Raw genomic sequence first — 20,401 nt, forward strand, 5'->3', positions numbered from 1 at the left:
CTTATCCTTTGGGTGTTGGAGTAAGAGATTTCTTACTCACTCTTATTACCTGAAGCAAAATCTCATGACAATGTGATTTACACTTGTTGATGATGAACAACTTGATTTACACCCAAAAGAAAAAAATAAACTTATTCGTGCCCGTAAAGATACTACTACCTTATCCTTTGGGTATTGGAGTAAGAGAGTTCTTACTCACTCTTATTACTTGGAGCAAAATCTCATGACAAGGTGATTTTTGACACACACTTGTTGATGATGAACAACCCGATTTACACCCAAAAAAATAAATATAAAAAAATAACTAATTTGTGCCCGTAAAGACACATTGACCCAAATTACATGTCTTCTTTATTATCACGCTAGTAAAAAGCATCGTTTTTCATAGCTTTCAAATACCCGATCTTATGTGCTCTCTAATTTACGAGTTACGATAATAATCTACCTGACAACCCTGTTGTACCAAAAAAAAAAAAAAACAATAAATCAATAATCTAACCTTACCCGACCCATAGACAAAAAATCAGTTTAACTCGACCAACCTCAAACCCAAAAACATGACAAAACCGAAACACTGAGTAAAATTGATCATAGAACATCTACGAAGGGTAAAATTAATTTGAAAAAAAATGGGAGTTGGAGGAAATTTCTGGGAATTACTAAAACCCTATGCAAAATATGAGGGTTTTGATTATCTAAGAAACAAAAAAGTTGCTGTTGATCTCTCTTATTGGATTGTACAACATGAAACTGCTCTTAAATCTTCCAATGTCAAAAACCCTCATCTTAGACTCACTTTCTTCCGTACCATCAATCTTTTCTCAAAGGTTTAATCTTTCCCACTTTTCTTTTTATGTTTATTTGCATAATTGCATGTTTTTTTTGTTAGAATTTTGATATTGGGTTGTTCGGAAACAGCCTCTTTGTGTTGTTAAGACATGGGTTTACCTCGCAATTTGCAGGAGTCGTTGAGATATTTGGGTTAATGTTATTGTTGTTGTTGTGTTATGCAATTATTAGTTTTGTTGGGTTGCTGTGAGAAAAGTTGATTTTTTTCCAAGGCTCAATCTTTCCCAGTTTTCGGAAAATAGCCCTCTTTGTGTTGATAGCAGAGGTGGATGGTGTGTATGTCGGCCCCTCTATCGCAATTTACGGGAGCCCTTGAGGCATTGGGGGTAATGTTAATTTTATTTTGTTGGGTAGCTTTGAGCAAAGTTAATCTTTTCTCCAAGGTTCAATCTTTCCCAGTTTTCGGAAACAGCCTCTTTGTGTTGTTAGCAGAGCTGTAAGACTGTAAGGTGCGTATGTCTCCCCGACTACAGCTCAATTTGCGGGAGCCCTTGAGGCATTGGGGGTAATGTTTTTTAATATTGCTGGGCAGCTCTGAGCAAAGTTGATCTTTTCTCCAAGGTTCAATCTTTCCTAGTTTCCGTAAACAGCCTCCTTGTGTTGTTAGAAGAGGTGTTAGCGCGTTAGGTGCGTATGCCCGCCCCCTACCACGCAATTTGCGGGAGCCCTTGAGGTGTTGGGGGTAATGTTGTTTAATTTTGCTGGGCAGCTTTTAGCAAAGTTAATGTTTGCTTCAAGGGTAAATCTTTCTCAGTTTGTTTACATGTTATGTAGTACTCCCTTTGCGGATCTGCCCAAATCATTTGGTTCCCTTTTTATTATTTGTTGGAGGTTTCTGAATCAAAGTTATATAAATGATTGAGACGAAGCGAGTATTTGTTTTTACCGTAATCCTGAAAAAAATGCGTTTGAATCATACTTAATTGTAGTTTCTTGAGGATGGAATTAGGTGAAATTGAGTTGGGTTCATTGAGTGGACTACTAAGGGTACTTCAATTGCATGATTATGTTTTTCCTAGTTAAAGAGGTTTGAATCATATTAATGTGTAATGTTATGATGCATGAGAGATGCATAATTGATTTCGGGATTACCTAATTTGGTATAATAGAATGTTACATATTTACCTAATTTGGTACGGAGTATAATAGAATGTTGCATTTATGTTTTATTGCTGAAAATTTTACAGTTTGGAGCGTTTCCGGTATTTATCGTTGATGGAAAGCCGTCTCCACTGAAGTCTCAAGCGAGGATTGCACGATATTTCAGATTGTCTGGCAGTGATATGAAAGATCTTCCTCTAATTGAAGAGGGTGTTTCGGTTGACCGGAACAAGTTTTTTGTAAAGTGTGTCGAGGAATGTGTGGTAAGCGTAAATATTCTCTCATTAAGAATTAGGATTATTTCCGTTATGGACTAGATAACTGAAGTTATTTTGCCCACTTCCTTGAATAAAAGAGGATTAGGTGTTGAATTAAGCAGCTCAGAGCCTCAGAATATTTAAATGCTTTGTCAAAAAACTGATGTCATATGATTTAATTTTGGGACTGAGACTTAAAAGATGAAGTCATGAAACAGATCCCGAGTTTTCTTTTAAGAGTGGTTAGGCCTCAAAGTGCTCATTTTGTACAGTTTCCCAGGATTCAACCATGACTTTGAGAACCTTCTTTGTCTATAATTAATTTTGAAGTGGCACTTATTAATGCTTCTCCAATTGACGGTATGAGGAAAAAAAAAGTCATCTAGAATCGCTGCTGTGTTTCAAGAATTACCCCCCCCCCCCCCCCCCTCCTCCCATACCTGGCTTTATACGGAAGCTCCTATATACAGTGGTATCCAGTGAAGCATTGAAGCCACAAATAGACTGGTGATACAATCATAAAATAACCCTTTAGTTTTTGAAGGTTGACACCAGTTTCTTTCGATTTATCCGTTTTACCGTTTATATACTTAGATTTATTTTTTTCTTACATCTATATTTCTTTTGCAGGAGCTTCTCAATCTTCTCGGGATGCCTGTTCTAACAGCTTTAGGTGAGGCTGAAGCACTTTGTGCTCAGTTAAATAGTGAAGGTTTAGTGGATGCTTGCATTACAGCTGATAGCGACGCGTTCCTTTTTGGGGCTAAATGTGTGATAAAGCATTTGAATCCTAAATCAAAAGTAAACTCCTTTTACTGATTTGGCCGATCAACCACTATCTACATTTTACATTCGTTCCGTGCATCTTTTTTTCCTTTGTTCTGTTGTTGCTTTCTAGAGCTCCATTACTTCATGATAAAGCGCAAGAATTATTTTATTATTGAGATTTCATTCCATCTCTTGTCCAGGAACCAATTGAATGCTATCACATGGAAGATATTGAACTAAATCTGGGTTTAAGAAGGAAACACCTTGTAGCTGTTGCTCTTTTAGTTGGTACTGACCACAATCTAAGTGGAGTGCCAGGAATAGGAATGGAAACCGCTCTTCGTTTTGTCGAAAAATTTAGTGAAGATGAAGTTCTACAGAGGTTTGTCTTCTGTTCTGTACATTATTGGCCTGTTATATTTTTTGAACACGATTTCTCATATGAGACAATCTCAGACTAGATTATTATGAGGCCGAGCCATATTATGGTGGTTATTTCATTATTTTTATTTTTAATGAAGTTAACGGGTACATGGGTGAGATTTTAGTCAGATTGGGTTTGTCTCACACTATATTGATATGAGGCTGTTTCTCATGAGACAAATTGTTCTCTTGATTCAAGATTATTTCTACTTCTGTTAGATTGCTATAATCTAAACAAATGATGCAGATTACATGAAATAAGTTCTGGATCCATACTTCCATTGGACGCTGATTTTGGTTCTCCTCGCAAGTGTGCAAGAATTTCGACAGAATCACCTCAGGGACCAAAAACTCCACATTGCTCTTTGTGCGGTCATCCAGGCAGCAAGACTACCCATCGCAAAGTCCCTTGTGAATATTGTCAAAGCAGTAGTGGCATTAACTGTAGTAAAAAATCCCCTGGGTTCAAATGTGAATGCGCTGCTTGTGACTGGGTAACAATCTGCACTCGTCCTTGTATTTCTCTTTGGTTTCCATAGAGCAGAATAACATGCCATTAACTTTGACCTGATAAGCATTGTCTATGAAAGTCTTTCTGTGGCTTACTTAGCTCTTTGCTTCATCTATTTTATTCTTATTTGGATTTGTTTCCTTAACTGCTTTTTCTCTTACTGTTCACGCAAGTGAAGTGTCAATATATAGTGGTGATTGCTTTAGCTAGATAAAAAATATATATTGTACACCTGCTGAGTTGATAAGGTGTATGCTAAAGTACCAGGATAAGTGTTCTTTTTTTCGTTTCACGCATACTAACTGTCTATCTTGCTTAAGTTTTTTTTTATGGTGTTCTCCCCTTTCCCCACTGGTTCATTGTTATCCCACTTTACATTGCTAGTTCCGTACAAAGATTCATGCTAGCTGACCCCAATCTATTTTGGGATATGCTTGGCTCTCTAAATTGCTCTTGTATCCACGATGACTTATTAGCAAATAGAGTCAAAGGTTCCCTTTTTATTTGGATCTGGGATATAAACAAAGTTGCTCAATAAAATTTTTGTGCGTCTTATACTGTGAAATACTGTAAGGAGCAATTCTTCAGGCAAATTTCATTGCGGGCTATAGGATAACAACCTCTTTGTGCTGAAAACATAAAAAGTCAGACGAGCGTCTTTGAGACATTAGGCTGTTCTTCCACTATTCTTGATCAATAAGAATTCAGTTGATGGTTTATGACTTATGTTACCCAAGTTAGAATCATTTGAAGGATTATGGCTTTGTTGTCGTACTTATACTCATTAATGGAGATGAGGCTTAAAGTGCCCTCTTCAAATATACAGCCTTGCAGCAATTCATGTCAACTCTAGATATGGAATGTCCTATGTGTTAGAGCTGTGTATTACTGCATAGCTGGAATGCATAATTGCCTTTCCATAAAACGTTGTCTGTCCTATCCTGTCTATTTCTGAATGATGTTGTAAGGTGAATGATTAGTGCCTTATTTGATCTACAGAAACGGGAAGAAAAGGAACATAGGAAAACAGAAAACTGGTGCCTAAAAGTGTGCAAGAAGATAAAGGAGTGCAGTTTCTCCAGCAATGAAATCGCTGAACTGTATTTGGGAAATGAAGGTTTAATCTCTTTATCATTCACAGTTTGTATAATTTTAAGCTTCTAGGAACTTGGCTAACCGAGTGATGATAATTATTGTTTTCTTTGTAGCCGGTAGATGCCGATATTTTGATACTTGTTAGTGTCATACGTGTCAAATTAAATGATTTTGTGTTTTTGGTTGGTGAATGATCCGTCTTACATGTCATGAATGTCATCGTAGCTCCCTAGATTTATCTTACTTTTTAACTTTTACACCTTGAGTCAAATTTAAGTAGCTTGAATTATGTCATGCTTCAGCTGTATCGCCTGTATGCCTTAATTGCAGGGAGAACTTTTACTTCTTATTCTGCGTGGCTTCTAGACTCAAATTTATATATTTAATTCAGGTCATTGACATTACTATTTCAGAATAGATAAATAAAATTATGTTATTCTGCTAAGCTATGTTTTGGTGACTCTGAGATCATTTGGATCTTTGGCTATTTTTTTAGGTAATTGTTCCTGTAAACTTTCTTTTTTGCAGTTGTTGAGGGTATCAGGCCTTGCCTATCTTGGAAAAAGCCAGATTTGGAAATGTTGGTTGATTTTTCAGCTTATTATCTTCACTGGGATCCATTTTATGTAAGGCAGCGAATATTTCCAATGCTCTCCACCATTTTCTTGAGAGAAAAGGCTTTGAATTCTGAAGATGTTTTATTAGATGGCCAATATGAATTTGACTCAATTCAACGACTAAAAATTCGTTGTGGTCATCAGTTTTATACGATCAAGTGGAGGAAATCCATGTCAGTGACGAGCAATGTTGAGGATTCAGTATCTTCTGAACGGTATTCTGTTGGATCTGACATTCAATTTGAAGAAATTCTTATGGATGAATCTCTCAATTCTTTGGATGAGCTGGATGTGCCTCAGGTACACATTGATGGTGGCTGCCACTATGTATCCTCAGATGAAAATTTGGAGTTAGTCCAGAATGCTTTTCCAGCAGACGTTGACCGCTTTTTAAAGCAGAAAGTATGTTCCTCTTTTCTGATTTGTTTTTGGTTTTCGTACCGGCAAAACAATTGGGCTGTACGTCTGTAGCTATAAGCTATTTACTCCGACTCTTCATATTAGCTCACATACCATATCTGTCACGTCGGCTTGGATATGATTCTTGGACTCTTCATTTAAACTAAAATCATGCCAGTTTTCTTGAAATAGTCAACTCTGACACTTAGACATGCACATGTGTTGGATAATTCTAACCGAGTCTTAGTTATATAGGATACTAGGATAAGTGATGACTTCAAGTTTGCACACTGATCACATTCTTGTTAGAGAGTTCTTGAAGTTTTGTGGGGTACTTTCTAAATCTTGTCTTTGTTTCTTGGCAGGAAGTTAAAGAATCGAAAAGAAAATCTAGGTATAGTGAAGGAACTGTTGAAACCCCACGAACTCCAAACATGAGAGGAGATCAGATGGCAATTACAGACTACTACCGTTCAAGCAAAACACTAAAGGAGGCCAAAAGTTCTGAGGATTTCGTTACAGGTTCAGAGACATATCGTTTGAAGGGGAAGAGCAAGGTCTCAAGTGAAACCCTTCCTAAATCTGTGAGACGTCGTCTTTTGTTTGGCTAAAGGTCATCTTATGGCTAGTAAAAGTTTTCCTTGGACTTCGAGAACTTGTACATATCTTTCAAGTCCTTGGGCAAAGTCAGTCAGGCTTAATTAGGTACTTTTATTTTGTGCCTTAGTGATTAGGAATCAGGCTGTCACGATGGAAGGTAGTTATTATACATGCACGTGGCAATTATCATATTTTGTGTATTTATTTGATTCTGAAATCAATCTTTGGGAAGCACTCTGCTGTTCTTGTTGCAGGTTTCCAACTAATGATATATGAATGCCGTCCGATGTATTTTTTTTTCTAATCTTGTTTCTGTTTTCAAACACGAATGGCTAGAGAGGAAAGATAGACGACCTAAGGTGAAAATGTCTACACAGAGATAAAGCGAGTGACTGAAGTTCATACCACAAATTTAATATGAATCAGTTTTAATTTTGGATTACCACGGTAAAATAGGTATCTTCATATTCTTACTGTGTAAAAAATCAATCGTAAAATAAGTTGGCTGATATCAAGTTGCATGTCCAGTGGATATAATATTTTTGTCTTGGTAGCTTCGTCTGTTCAAAGTGAAAAGTAGTTAGGAAGTCGTTTTAATATGATCTTTAGAGCCTAGATGCATGGAAACAATAAACTTCTGAAATCTTCGGATACTCGGACTTCATGCCAGCATGGCCCACGAGTACTGCAATTTTTTTTCTGGAAGCTTTGCAATCTGTATGATCTTGGCTTGAAGTCAACAGCATGGTAAGTAAATTACTGTATACCCCTCTTCTTTTAGATTCTTAGCTTAAGTAATAGGTGTTGCTGAGAGGTGTACTAGTTAGTAATATTTAGCATAATGTCTAGGGAACATAGTTTGTGCCTCAACTTAAAAGCAATTTTCTTCATTCTTACTACTGCTCATGTATTTGTGTCTAAGTTGTTTCTGAGCTACAGATTACTTTATGGACAGCAGCAAGTCAGTCAGGAGTATCATGATGGAGAATTTTCAAGTGTATCTGGGAATAGAAGGAAATTATACCAGTAAGCTACGAAACTTTTCTTATTATGAACTTATAGCCTTTGATAGGTTGCCATTACAATTGTTTAGTATGGACATGAATGGCGAGACCGTCACAGTAGGTTTGCTTCCTAAAATTTTGTAGACTGTCTGGGTCGGCTAACATGAATCATCCTTCAAAACCGCTAGGCATGAACCAAATAATGCACCCAAAAAATTAGATCATATATCAATTACCTTCTACTTATTTGTTTTACAAAAATTCATATTTATGTCTAGCTTTTCGCTTGACTTTATTTTCCACCCATTTTTCTAATTTCTTGTCAGCATCAGTCAACGTTTTTGCTAAATCCCATCACTTTTTTGCATTTTAGTTTAAAAAGAATTGATATCAGCATAAGATTTTGATGCTTTGAGCCTAGAAGTGGATGGTGTGGCCATTTGTTCAATTTACATTGCTTAATAGTTTGCAAATATGTTGCTCGGACTCGGTTAGAAGTAACCGACACGTCTGCGTGTTCGAGTGTCTTACCCATTTCCGGGTGTGATTGCCCGACACAGGTACACAAAGTACTAACGAAGAGTCCGTGTAACATTGCTTCCGAGTGTTCTTGTATTGTTGCTTATTTCTGATCATTTCATTCCTTATGGAGCCAGAGACTCTGAAGTCGTTGGCTGTACTATTATGATGCAATTGTTGACACCATTTTCATTTTGGGTCATTCAAAAACAGTCTCCTTGAGTTGTTAACATAGGGGGAGGGGAGTGTACATCCATCCCCCCTTACATCATTGTTTGCGAGAGCCTTTGACTCATTGGGATAATGTTGTTTCTTATTTCCTCTCTGGTTTTTTATTTGTGTTAGAACTTGCAAACAGGTCGGGTCACACCCAAACGGAGGAGAGACGGACCACTTGACAACACAAGGGAGGTTCCATCCTAAAACCAATTGGCAATAGGAGTAGTAGCCCCCTTGATTATAAAGTGGTACAATCTCTCTTTCTCCAACAGTCGGTAAATAAACAAGTCAGATATGTTAACATATCTTAAACAGAGAATCCAGCTGATTTATTACTCAATTTATCATGGAACTTTGTTAAACTAATTAGGTAGTCAAATAAAGCTGTCATGCCATCCTTCCATGTACCCTAAGGAAAAAGATCTCTGAAGTCATATCTGTTACACTAAAAACATATTTTTTTTTTTTTTGGGTAGATTCGGAAGGTTGTTCCACATTTTTTAGTCCCTCCTCTTTTTAACTATCCACGTGTTTTACCCCTTTCTTCATTGTCAGTTTCAAAAGATGATTCATGTTAGCAGACCCCAAATCATGTTAGGACTGAGGTTTTGTTTTTTTGTTCATGTTATTACCAAATTCGGAAGGTCGTTTTCTTGGATAAAATTGTCTTGTTCTGTGATCCTTACGTTTCAGTTTCTCTTGGCTTTTCAATGCATTCTAATCTGTATCTTAGAAGAGCAGATTCTATGTCCCATTTTCGTGCGCCATCTTGTGTCCTACTACTTCTATCTTCTGACACAATCATCTTATTAGATTTACCCTATTTCTTCTAACACATAACCATCTTATGAAATTTACCCCTTTTTTGATGATTAATGTCTATTTGTCAAATTATAAGGTAGTGAGACACAAGATGGGACACATAAATGTCCACATTCCAAAAGCAATCTCTGTGCTTGCGTATCTGGCCGATCTTCTTCTTTAATTACTCACAACTGCAAAATCCTTTACCATGTCGTTTTCCTGTCAAAAAATAATACTCCCTCCAGTTCACTGGAATTGCAACATTGGTTGAATATATGTGAGTAGTATTTTACTGAAATGTTGCAATTCCAGAGAACTAGAGGGAGTTTGAAAACTTTGGTTCTGGCCGTTATCCCCCGGGCCAGTTAATATCTTGGTATACGACAGATTTTAACACACAATAATGACTTCGCCTTGTCAAAACGTCATTTAATTAGACCCAAATCCCTCATGATATCTGTGGGATCATTAATTGGAAAATAATCCCGTCTTCCTTCTAAGTTTTTTGCCCCTATATAAAGTTCATTCATCTGCATTGTTTTTCAACACAGATATCTCATACTTCTCATTCTCCCTGATATCACATCCTTCTCTTTCTCCCTTCATTATATTACTTCCTTACTTCTTCCTTTCAGTGTTTAGCAGCATGGACGCAGTGTTGGCAATGAGCATTTGTATTCTACTAGTTGATAATAATCGTGCTAGTTCAGTGAGGGAGTCACTCTTGCTCAGGTTGTCTAAGTATCAAGGTCAGTACCACCAAATTATTTATCTATGTTTGTCAGTGTGTGTGTGTATGTGGCTTTTTTGCATACAGTCTCTTACATTTACTAGATTGATTAAAGGGATATTCTCCATGGTACCCCTATGTTTTTTGGTTTTCGAAGGGGTACCCATCCTCTTCTTCTAAAAAATTTTGACGCGTATAATTCGTGGTCATGAATTCGGAACACGACGACTCTTTTTTTTCAAATTGATCGTCTTTTTGAGATCTTCGATTTGAATTTTTTTTTTGTCACTTTATGAACTTGTTGCAAGAGTTATGGTCTGTCAAACGTTTTTAACCAAATAAACTTTGACCGACTATATCTCATGCCTACGGGTTCATGAAGTAATGATTTTTTTTTTTTCAAATTGATCGTCTTTACGAGATGTTTAGTTTGAAACAAAGATTTGTCGTTTTTGGAGTTCTTAACCAAGAATTATAGACAGTCAAAGATTTTTATTTCAATAAGAGGGGTACCATGTAGAATATGCAAAAACAAGGGGTACCATGTAGAATATCCCTTGATTAAATTATCATTACGACTACTGTTGTTATCATCATTATTTTTTTGTTATTGTTTTATTTATGATCACGGTATTTAATCTAAGACACGACACTGAATCCCAAGTTCCAGCCAAGCCAAGTTATCACGTTTTTGAAGTTTACTACTTCCAAATTTTGAGGCGGTATTGGCCGCATTTACGGGGAAATGGTCCCATCTTTTGCTTCTTACCCCGTAGTTTACTCTAGCTTAATTGGAGATTGATTATTTTGTGGCTATGTATCTTTGCTCGTCTAAGAGGCTTGATTGGTCGAAGAAGGCCTTGATATTGGAGATTGGAGTCACTGAGGTTCTGTCTTTTTTTTTCAGTTGTCTTCGTCTTGTTTTTCTCCACTGTAAATCTTGTTGGAGGCTGAAGAAAATAATAAGAAACCCCCAAATTTCCATTAGGCGGGATAATTTCCACTCTGTAAATCATAATTTTTGATGTGTTTTCACACTAGGTCTCGTAGCTTATATAATAGTTATATATATTTCCGACTTGGCCAAATATCTGCAGACTAACTTTTCGTCCTCTTTGGCTCCCTTTGTGATCTATTTATGTATAAAGTATTAAAATAGTCGAGTCAATGTCTTTATGATTACTTCCTCATTTGTGGCTTTCCTCTGACTATTTGTTCCTGTTGTATTACTAGTTGTAACCGCTGATACCGGAAAAGAAGCATTGCACATGCTTCAGACGACACAAATTAGCTTTAACTTGGTCTTGGCAGCTATGAATTTGCCAGACATTGACAGTTTTGAATTTATGAGAAAAGTGGACGAGGAAACTCGTCTTCCTATTGTTAGTAAGTCCCTCTCTCTATATCCTCCAGTCTTATACTCCCTATGTAACTATGTTTCACAATTATATTCTTGTTTGACTGTTGAGTTTCGAGGTTTCCATAACAACACCATGACCCATTTTTCTGCATTTACATATAGCTTTTATTGAAGTGCCATTTTGTGAAAGAATTTTGATTACAAATTTGAAGATTTAAGTGATATTGAACACTTCATTTATGAAAAATATATTCTTCACTATATTTTCCATCGAACTTTTCAGACTTTGATCTCAAAAAGTTAAACAGAGATGGGGTGTTCTTTTAAAACACTCCTAACATTATGAACTGATGTCTTCCATTTTATCCAGTGATGTCAGACTATTATGATCCAGCGATTATCATGAAAGCTCTTATGGGTGGAGCCAAGCTTTGCATACTAAAGCCACTGACAATCAGTGACATTAGGAAGCTATGGCAAATCCAGCAAAGGAAAGTCATCGGGCAGAAAAGAAAGGCAGACGAACTGCAAAGAAGGAATTGCTGGTGCATCGGGCAGCCCTCGTCATCTGCTTGGAGGCCCGATGTAAAACACAAATTACTGACAGTTGACGAGGGCTTGCCCCGTTTTTGTAAGAGCATTGCATTTGGTACTTCTTTAACCTTTGTCCTTTGATACTAGTGCTTTCACTAAAATTATTTTTCCCTTTTTTTCTTGATTCAGACTCTGCTCCTCAAGTTGTAGCTCGTCGTAATTACGCCCTTGGGACTTCTAACGCCCTTCCGGTAGAGAAACAGCAGGTTTGTCTCTTGGAATGAGTTGCGCAAATCATTCGATGATCGCTACCATGTTTTTGCAACAATCTATGATCTATCCTTCTATCCTGTCATTTGCAGATTTGTCCTTGATTCTAGTAAAATCATGCATTATTAGTTATTACCAATATTTTCTTCTTGAACAAATTTGAAATTTGTTCGTTGTACAATAACAACATTACCCTTGTGCCTTGAGGTCTCACACAAACGGCCGTAGGATGAGTTAGTCTGAATGACCTCTCATGAAACTTGTGTTCAGAGTTGCTTCGGATGTCAGAATATTTACAACTATTTAAAATAAGCCATTTTGTTTCATTTCATCATAATTCACAATGAATGTAGAGGAGTAAGACCTTATAAGAAATATAGATACCATCCCCCTTGTATACCTCCATGTATGAAATGTGGAAGTCAGCTTTTGCGAGAAAACTCGCTACAGTTACAAAATTTGATGTAGTTTATTCTCAGAATTCAGAAGTAGGTAGACCTGATAAATTTTTATTTCCAACATTCTATGTCCATGGAATATAAAAATTAACATGTGATGGACGAATAAAAATGATGTGTGTAATAGTAGCCGTAATTTTTTTCCAGAACTTTTGCTCGTGATGCAGCAATCTCATGTCAAATTGATTGTGCAGTGTAACTTAGAATCCGCAAGGCCTTGTAATGATGCATTAGCTGATACTGCTTCGAGCTCGCCTCCCATGGCTGGCCAACCCATCGACCAACAGGCCAATGAATGCATGAGATACAAAGAAGGATCTCTCTTACGGAGGTACCTCGAGAACCACCATAGTCGGAAACAGTTGAAAAGACTCATTGTGGTATCCTTGAATAAATGGGATGCTGTTCCAAATGCTTTGTCAGTCACACCACCACTGCCGCCGTCACCACCTTCAGATGTCCCACCAATCTCAGTGCCACTCGCTTTGGCCGCCTATATTGAACATTTTCTCCATTCTACTATGGCTGTGGGACGTGCACCACCAGGTTTCGAGCGTGAAGTGGCATCGAGGGTGGCATCAACTGGCCCATCAGTCTTATCAGAGTTCCTGGAATGTGATGAAGAACTTGAACCCGGGTTCCTGGAGGAATTGGATACCGAAGAATTGTTTGACGCTATTGAGGAGCTTCGTGATTGAGAAACTCTTGCTTTGGATTTGGATTCGGATCAAGGAAGTGACCTTCATTTGCTGCTGTTTTTGTCTTTGTTTTCCTGTGACTGTTAAGAATGCCATTGCTTGGTAATTATTGTAGTGTTTTGGTTTAAAGAAGGTTGAACTATGTTTTAATACATCTGTAATTTTCGCGGTTTATTGAATGTTAAGATGTATTTGTGTTTAATTGAACGATCTAGCTTGAACTCATTGCAGCGTAATTTGATTGTACATTCGTACCCAGTATCACAATTTGAGTTTTATGCTGTGTCCTGCTGTTTCTAAGGTTGAGCCTGCCACAGTTTAGTGTGGCTAGCGGGTTACATGATTGGCACGCTCTCAGTTAAACCCGGAACTTGCCCAATATACACCGTCTCTAGCAACAATAGACCGTTTTAATTAAGAAGAATATAAAAGATTTTGGGTCTGAAGGAACAATAAAAAAAAAGATTTTTTATTTAAGGTTGGGAGTTACAAGAAAAGGAACAATAAAAGATAGTCAAAGCTTTAAATCTAGAATTGTTACACAATACACTGAACATATCAAAGTACTGATTTTAATACAAACCCTTGAAACTTCTACTGTGCATTCATATGGTCAACCGTTAACCCAAAAATGTTCAAATTCCCCAAAAAAATTAATTACGAAACAAATTGGCAAACTTACTTCCACTATAAATATTATTAGGATATTAGGCTAGGCCCATTAGGGTTAGGTTACAAGATATGGTGGCTACCGTATAGAGTTTAGGATATTGTGATTTATTATTATATATATCCTCCTTGTATATATTAGGCTAAGCCCATTAGGGTTAGGTTACAAGATATGGCGGCTACCGTATAGGGTTTAGGATATTGTGATTTATTATATATATTCTCCTTGTATTCTGATAGTCAACATCAATAATACAAATCTCTACCTTTATGAATTATCTCCGTTTAGATCTTATCAAGAATCCTCCCTTAAAATTTATTTGAAAAAGAAAAAAAAGCAAAATGGTTGAAATATATGCACATCCATATTGTTGCATTATGACAAATATGTCTGGTCATTTTGAAGGCACAAAGTATGTTACTAAGAGTTTTACGATTATAGGAGATCCTCCCTTACGAATATAAGCAGGCGCTTTTTTATAATCGTAAAACTCTTAGTAACATACTTTGTGCCACCAGACATATTTGTCATAATGCAACAATATGGATGTGCATATATGTCAGCCATTTTGCTTCTTTGTTTTTCAAATAAACTTTAAGGGAGGATTCTTGAACTCCTAATAGTTCTATGTTGAATGTTATTTTGCCATGAGCCCGTCTAAAACAAATCGGTATTAGCCTAATACCATATTGTTCGAGTAATCCATTTATTCGTCGAAGTATGATAGAAGTATTTCCTAAAGACGATTTTATTATGAGACCGTCTCTCAAAAATCGGACCTTCTAAGATCTTTCTAGAAGTCATTGAACAAGAGAAAAACACCATATGAAAACTCTTCTATCCTCCTCAACTTAAACTCGCAACCCAAACTTCAAAACGACATCAAACTCATTCAAAACGACGAAAACCTAAATTAATCTCCAACTCAATTTGTTAGAGAGAGAACAAAAATGGAGAACATGATCACAGAAGCTCCGCCGCCATTGCAGCACTTAACCGAGCTAATACAATCACTTGAACAAGCTTCTCACATGGCAAAACAACTTCCGACAACCTCCGACGCCGATCACCGCCGTATTATATTCTCCGCCCTCAACTCCGCCGTCGCCTCCTTATCCTCCTTCATCTCCGTCCACAATTCCGACGACGGCGGCGGCGAAAATGGTGGAGATGAGCCGATGATGATCGCCGACGACGGCGGCGGTGGTGGAGGCGGCGAGGAGGAGGAAATGAGTTCGAAGGATTCGACGATGGAAAAGGTGGAGGAGAAGATGAGAGAGTTTCTATATATTCAGAATAAGCGGCCGAAACGACCGCTTTCTCCTGTGGCGGCGGCGATGGCGGAGAGGCAGGGTTTTGAGGAGAGGGAGAGTGTTAGGGTTCCGGTAGCGGAGTTTGATCCGGTTGAAACTAGGTTGCGGAATTTGGACCTTGTTTATCAATTTCATGCGTAACCGGTTTAATTCGACATTGAATTTTACGGCTGGTCCCGGCTACAAGAACTCGTATAAGACCGTCTTATAGTTAGAAGTGTGCTCAGAATTTCGAGCACTTCGGAGAACTTGTAAATTCTTGTACTTGTTGGACATCCCATAATCAAGTAATCAACAATTTTGTTCACTCTTTGTTAGCAGACTAGCGATTCTTGTTTAAGACGGTTGTATACTTGTATGTACGATTGTACGAGTGAGTATAGAGTAATGTTACATCGAGTGTACACTGTTTTACTGAGCTAGACTCGCGAAAGTATTATTTTTAGAGAGACATGTGAAAATTAAGTCACGGATTATATCAGCAATAAAACTAAAAAAACCGCATTTATTTTTGTTTTACGAGAAAAAACAAAATATGACCAAAATTCTAAGTAGAAGGCGCAAAGCGGGCGCGATAAGAGGCCACAAACTCCTCCCTATTAGGGAGGTTTTCTTTCATAAACGGGTGGCCTAAGAGCCCATCGCTCCAAGCGTAGAATGTCGGAAATTTCTCTCTTGTAAGAACGTCTTTCCCAACAGCCTCTTGAAAAACCGGAATCCAGAAACATACTAATAAGGCAGCTATGTCTAGATATCCAATTTTACTTCCACCAAATAATCCTTTTCCCTCTATTTCCTTCTCGAATATCTTGAGCGCTGAGTCGAACTCTTCTTGGGCCTTTTCGACATCCTCTCCTCGACTCATTATCGCCTTTCTCGCAGCTGGAAAGATCTGTAAATGAAAATCGACACATGTATGAGTTATCGAAAATTCCATATTGACAAAAAAATAGTCAATTTAAGGAATATAGTAATAATATAAAAATGAAATGGAAGCGTAGTAAAGACTACGCATCTTTATAAAGTTACTGAGCTCATTTATAATGTTCCTGATTGTAAGGGATAACTTTAAATTAGTTCAATAATTAATCATGAACACTTAGATTAATTGGTACGAGATTGTTCTTAACTTAAACAAAGATCTCGGGTTCGAGACCTGATAATACGACAGTGTTTAAACTCATGCACGAAGGAAAAAGTTAGTTCTAGCATCTACAGCATGAAATGCTACTAAGAAATAAATAAATTAAGAAATGACAATAACTCGATTAATCAAATTTACGAAATATAAGTTACCTTATCATCAATAAAACTAGCCCAAAACCGAGCCTGAGCTCGCTCATAAGGGTCAGTAGGCAAGAGCGAGTTTTCCTTCCAAGTCTCATCGATATATTCCAAGATCACCAACGACTCGACAACGGGTTTACCGTCATGGACAAGGACAGGGACCTTCTTATGGACCGGGTTGTATTTGATCAATAAGTCGCTCTTATTCTTCAAATCTTCATCAATAATTTCAAAATCAATACCCTTAAGTTTCAAAGCTAATTCTACTCTCCAACTAAATGGACTTCTCCACATTCTATGCACTTTCACTTCTCCCATTTTATTTGATGATTTTTTTGTTGTATTTTTTTTGTTTTTGAGATTGGTTTTTATGTTTTGGAAGAGTGTATGGTTATATATTTAGAAACTAGAACGCCATAGTTGAATAATTGTGTATTAAAATTATGTTTTTCTTTGATCATCCAAGTCAAATTTAAGTTACTCGGCAAGTCTATCCGTTTTAAGTGTAAAATGGGACACTATATATCACTTGTATAAAATAGGACATTATATATATTTGTTTTATATACAGTTTACTTGACCTATTTTAACTTAAGATCAGGGGCGGACCCACCTAGTAGCAAGGGGTGGCGTCCGCTACCCCAAACGCAAAAAAAAAATAGTTTACAAGACGGATTTTTGTTACCCCAATTATTGTTGAATAGTAGATAAGTAGATAATATTCCATTAAATGTACAATAAACATCTTCTGGTTCAATGGTAAAGGTTTTGGTTTTTCATCAATTGCCCCGGGTTCGAATCCCTTTGCATGCATATATAGAGTACTTTTTTTTTTGCTATCCCATACATTAAATCTTGGGTCCGCTCCTGCTTAAGATGGATAATATTATCTAAATTCTAAACTAAGAATTTGCGTAGTTGCATAGCTCATGAAGTCCACGGACCACCGACAGTCTGAATCTTGACAAAAATTCTAGGCTGTACAAAATTGACGTGAATTTTTTTTTATTTTCTTTTTCTCTTCAAGAGTGTCATCCGCCAGTTGCTATGCGTCTCTCATTATGTAGTCGGGTATATGAACGGTAACCGATTTTTTGCACGACTATTTAAACTTAAGCGGAGTTTTATATTCTCGTTATCTCACTGTCAAAAAAAAAAAAAAAAATTCTCGTTATCCGGATTAATAGTTATCATTTGTTAATTGGAGTTTTTGCACGACTGTTTAAACTTTGTAAGTGTCCATATGTAAGTGATTGGGATTTGTGGTCCAACATTGTTATTAAAAATGTTTTCTCTAGCACTTTATTGGTCTTTGTGCCGAATTCAAAAGAATGAATGAGACGAAGAGAGTAGATAGTTGCAAAATTTCGGCCTTATCTAATAATTTGTGATAATAATATAGCACTACTCTACCTTACAAATTGTAAGGGATCATGAAAATGGTTAAAAATTTTATGTAATGAGGGTGAAACGGTTCGTTGTTGGCAATTGGAAATCTAGAATTTAATTAAAGTGTGAATTTCTATTGATCCATCCCCAAACAGTTCTTAACGCGACCCAATATGACCAATCAAGACCAACTTGATCCCGGTGTAAACGGATGAGACCCGCCCGACCCAAATCTCCCTCGCCCAAGCCCAAGTCCATTGATTATTCAAATACTTTTAGAAATTGAACTGTTCATATTCCCCACCGCTTTATAAAATTGAATTACAACATATATTAATCATCTCTTAGTTGAATTTATGGAAAATAAAGTTATGAGTCGTTTGGTTTAAAATGTCGGAATTGAATGAAATTGAATGTTATACCATGAAGGTACAGACTTAGAGTCTCATTTTAATATTATCATTACATAGTACTCCCTCCGTCCCACTCAATAGTTATCAATTGAATTCGGCACAAAAATTAAGTGTGAGATAATAATAATAATAATAATAATAATAATAATAGACCACAAATCTCTGACTTGCAAATGGGCACTTGTAAGGTAAATTTTACTATAAAGATAAATGATAACTGTTCCGGGTGTAATTCCAGAGCAGTTATTTGTTACCACCCGTGCTTGTAGAATGACGTCCTTAGTTGAATCCTCCTCTCGGTCTCCTGAAACAATGAACAAATTGAGGGCTCGGCTTTGGACCGAGCGAACTCACTCCGACGCTCAAGTCAGTAAACTTAAGAGATAAGTTGTTGTTACTTGGCGAAGTATATATTGTAGAGAGATAAGGAAGATATTACCAGATGAATAGTGATTCTTAGGTTAAATTGTGGATCCCTTCCTCAATGAGAGTTGAGGAGTATTTATAGACTTTCACCTTTTGTCACGTAGTGGCCAAGTGGCTAGCAGGTGGAAAGACTGATCTACCCTCGGCCGAGGGACCCATGGCAGGCCGGCGGGCCCTGTTGACTCCATGCCGAGGGGTCTTGGATATGAGTACGCGGATATGTGCCCCGGGTTGGTTAGTTGTCTAGCCGAGGCACAGGAGACAAGCCGACAACAAGCTGCGTCGGTTAGGGCCTAAGTCGTTGACTTTGCTTGTGGATATCTTTGACCTTGCTCAATATGTTGACTTGGTCGGCGGGTGCGAAATATGCCCCATCAATTTGCCCCGGCGTAGTCCGTGCCGTGGTATGGGCTCCGATGTGTGTTGAGCGTATATTCTGCGTAAGAAAAAATTTTTTCGCCTTGGCTTCTTCTACCTCGGCTTGGTTCTGCTTAGGCCGTACCATTATCCCCCTCCACATGGATGTGTAAAGGGCATCCGATGTGGAAAAGAAAGTGACGCTGGCCGAGACCAGGGTTGAGAGTGCCGGTTGTTTTTGATTGCCCCCGGCCGGTGCTACCTAGCTTGGTTGATCATATTGCCGGCGGAGAACATATACTTTAGGAATTTGTCGAGGAAGATGATTAGGCAGAGATATGTAGGGGCGTGTTGAAGACGCTTGGTCACTGTTGCCTTAATTGACGTTCAACTGTTGCAACGATTGACATTCCGTGGTTGCATGTCTGACACGTGTCTGTTCGCTGATTGGTCGACGTTTCACGGGTCGTGCCCCCGATTGGTCCTTCTTCATGGGCTTTCCCTATAAATAGGCGGTTAGTCCCTGAAATTGGCCACCAATTTCATTTTCTCTAAAATTTTCTTCTCTCTAAACTTTCAAGGGCTTCTTTCTCTTCTAATCTTCAGAGTCGTTACTTCGGCTAGTGCTTTTCTTCAAGGTAAACAAACAAATTTCTCTTTTATTTTGTTAAGTGATTGTTGCTACCATGTCTTCTGCTGATGCCGGACCTAGTAACCGTGCGCCGGCGGGTTCCCCGTCGCGTCTTGATGAGGAGGAGATACTAGACGCCATCCCGATAAGGTCTGGGGGCCCTAGGTCTCCTTCTCCTGAAGTTGATCCAAAAGCTTTGAAGGGTTGGGAGGATGATGATGTTGATGATGACGATGATGATGCTGAAAGAGCTCGTCCTAATGAGGGGAGGCAGTACATCATGGATCACGACGAACCTTGTAAGGTCCGCCCGACCGTGCCTGGACCCATAAGTTCGCCCTTGTTCCGCGAAACATTTTTCGAGGGCCATTTCTACTTCGGCAGGGGATACAAAATTGTTATCCCCGAGGAGGGTCAGGCCGTCTGTTGCCCTCCACCGGGTTGCATCGGCGTATACATCCGGCAGACTGGAGTACGGCTCGGTTTCATTTGAATGATTACGTTATGGCCATCATTAGAGCCATGAACGTCGCCGTGGCCCAACTGCACCCGTTGGCTATTAGAACCATAGTCGGCTTTGTCTGGCTCTGTCTCTTCAAGGGGGAAATCCCAACGGTTAATTTATTCCGTCGGCTTCACCACCTTCGGCCGTCATTTCTGGCGCGTCGGATGGTACAACAGTGCAAATGGAGCCGGTTA

The 20,401-nt window shown here is 38.1% G+C and overlaps 4 protein-coding genes across 10 annotated transcripts; 3 read left to right on the top strand and 1 right to left on the bottom strand.

Annotated features, from left to right (window-relative positions):
* Positions 1–522: 522 nt before the first annotated feature.
* LOC141586041 (flap endonuclease GEN-like 1) lies at positions 523–6,921 on the top strand. Of its 2 annotated transcripts, XM_074407143.1 has the most exons (9): positions 523–827; positions 2,037–2,213; positions 2,838–3,008; positions 3,176–3,357; positions 3,646–3,892; positions 4,909–5,026; positions 5,533–5,630; positions 5,766–6,023; positions 6,386–6,921. In XM_074407143.1, exons 1-9 carry the CDS (start codon positions 630–632, stop codon positions 6,629–6,631), a joined length of 1,695 nt encoding a protein of 564 aa, XP_074263244.1. In that variant the 5' UTR covers positions 523–629; the 3' UTR covers positions 6,632–6,921. The 2 variants fall into 2 exon arrangements, with proteins under 2 accessions (XP_074263244.1, XP_074263243.1); XM_074407142.1 differs by having other exon boundaries at positions 5,533–6,023.
* A 110-nt stretch (positions 6,922–7,031) lies between these two features.
* LOC141586042 (uncharacterized) lies at positions 7,032–13,464 on the top strand. Of its 6 annotated transcripts, none has more exons than XM_074407144.1 (7): positions 7,032–7,367; positions 7,579–7,646; positions 9,802–9,915; positions 11,130–11,282; positions 11,627–11,887; positions 11,980–12,056; positions 12,713–13,464. In XM_074407144.1, the coding sequence occupies exons 1-7, from the start codon at positions 7,237–7,239 to the stop codon at positions 13,214–13,216; spliced, it is 1,308 nt and encodes a 435-aa protein (XP_074263245.1). In that variant the 5' UTR covers positions 7,032–7,236; the 3' UTR covers positions 13,217–13,464. The 6 variants fall into 6 exon arrangements, with proteins under 6 accessions (XP_074263245.1, XP_074263246.1, XP_074263247.1 ...); XM_074407146.1 differs by having other exon boundaries at positions 7,263–7,367; positions 9,812–9,915; XM_074407147.1 differs by lacking the exon at positions 7,032–7,367 and adding an exon at positions 8,489–8,610 and having other exon boundaries at positions 7,562–7,646.
* Positions 13,465–14,734: 1,270 nt separating this feature from the next.
* On the top strand, positions 14,735–15,434 carry LOC141586046 (uncharacterized). The gene has a single exon (XM_074407151.1). It carries the CDS (start codon positions 14,837–14,839, stop codon positions 15,338–15,340), a length of 504 nt encoding a protein of 167 aa, XP_074263252.1. The 5' UTR covers positions 14,735–14,836; the 3' UTR covers positions 15,341–15,434.
* A 246-nt stretch (positions 15,435–15,680) lies between these two features.
* On the bottom strand, positions 15,681–16,931 carry LOC141586045 (putative glutathione S-transferase). Its single transcript, XM_074407150.1, has 2 exons — positions 16,496–16,931; positions 15,681–16,091 (listed from the first exon to the last, which is right to left on the bottom strand). The coding sequence occupies exons 1-2, from the start codon at positions 16,802–16,804 to the stop codon at positions 15,747–15,749; spliced, it is 654 nt and encodes a 217-aa protein (XP_074263251.1). The 5' UTR covers positions 16,805–16,931; the 3' UTR covers positions 15,681–15,746.
* Between the last annotated feature and the right edge of the window lie 3,470 nt (positions 16,932–20,401).

The sequence above is a fragment of the Silene latifolia genome, chromosome 6, assembly GCF_048544455.1.
Source record: "Silene latifolia isolate original U9 population chromosome 6, ASM4854445v1, whole genome shotgun sequence".
NCBI classification, from domain to species: Eukaryota; Viridiplantae; Streptophyta; class Magnoliopsida; order Caryophyllales; family Caryophyllaceae; genus Silene; species Silene latifolia.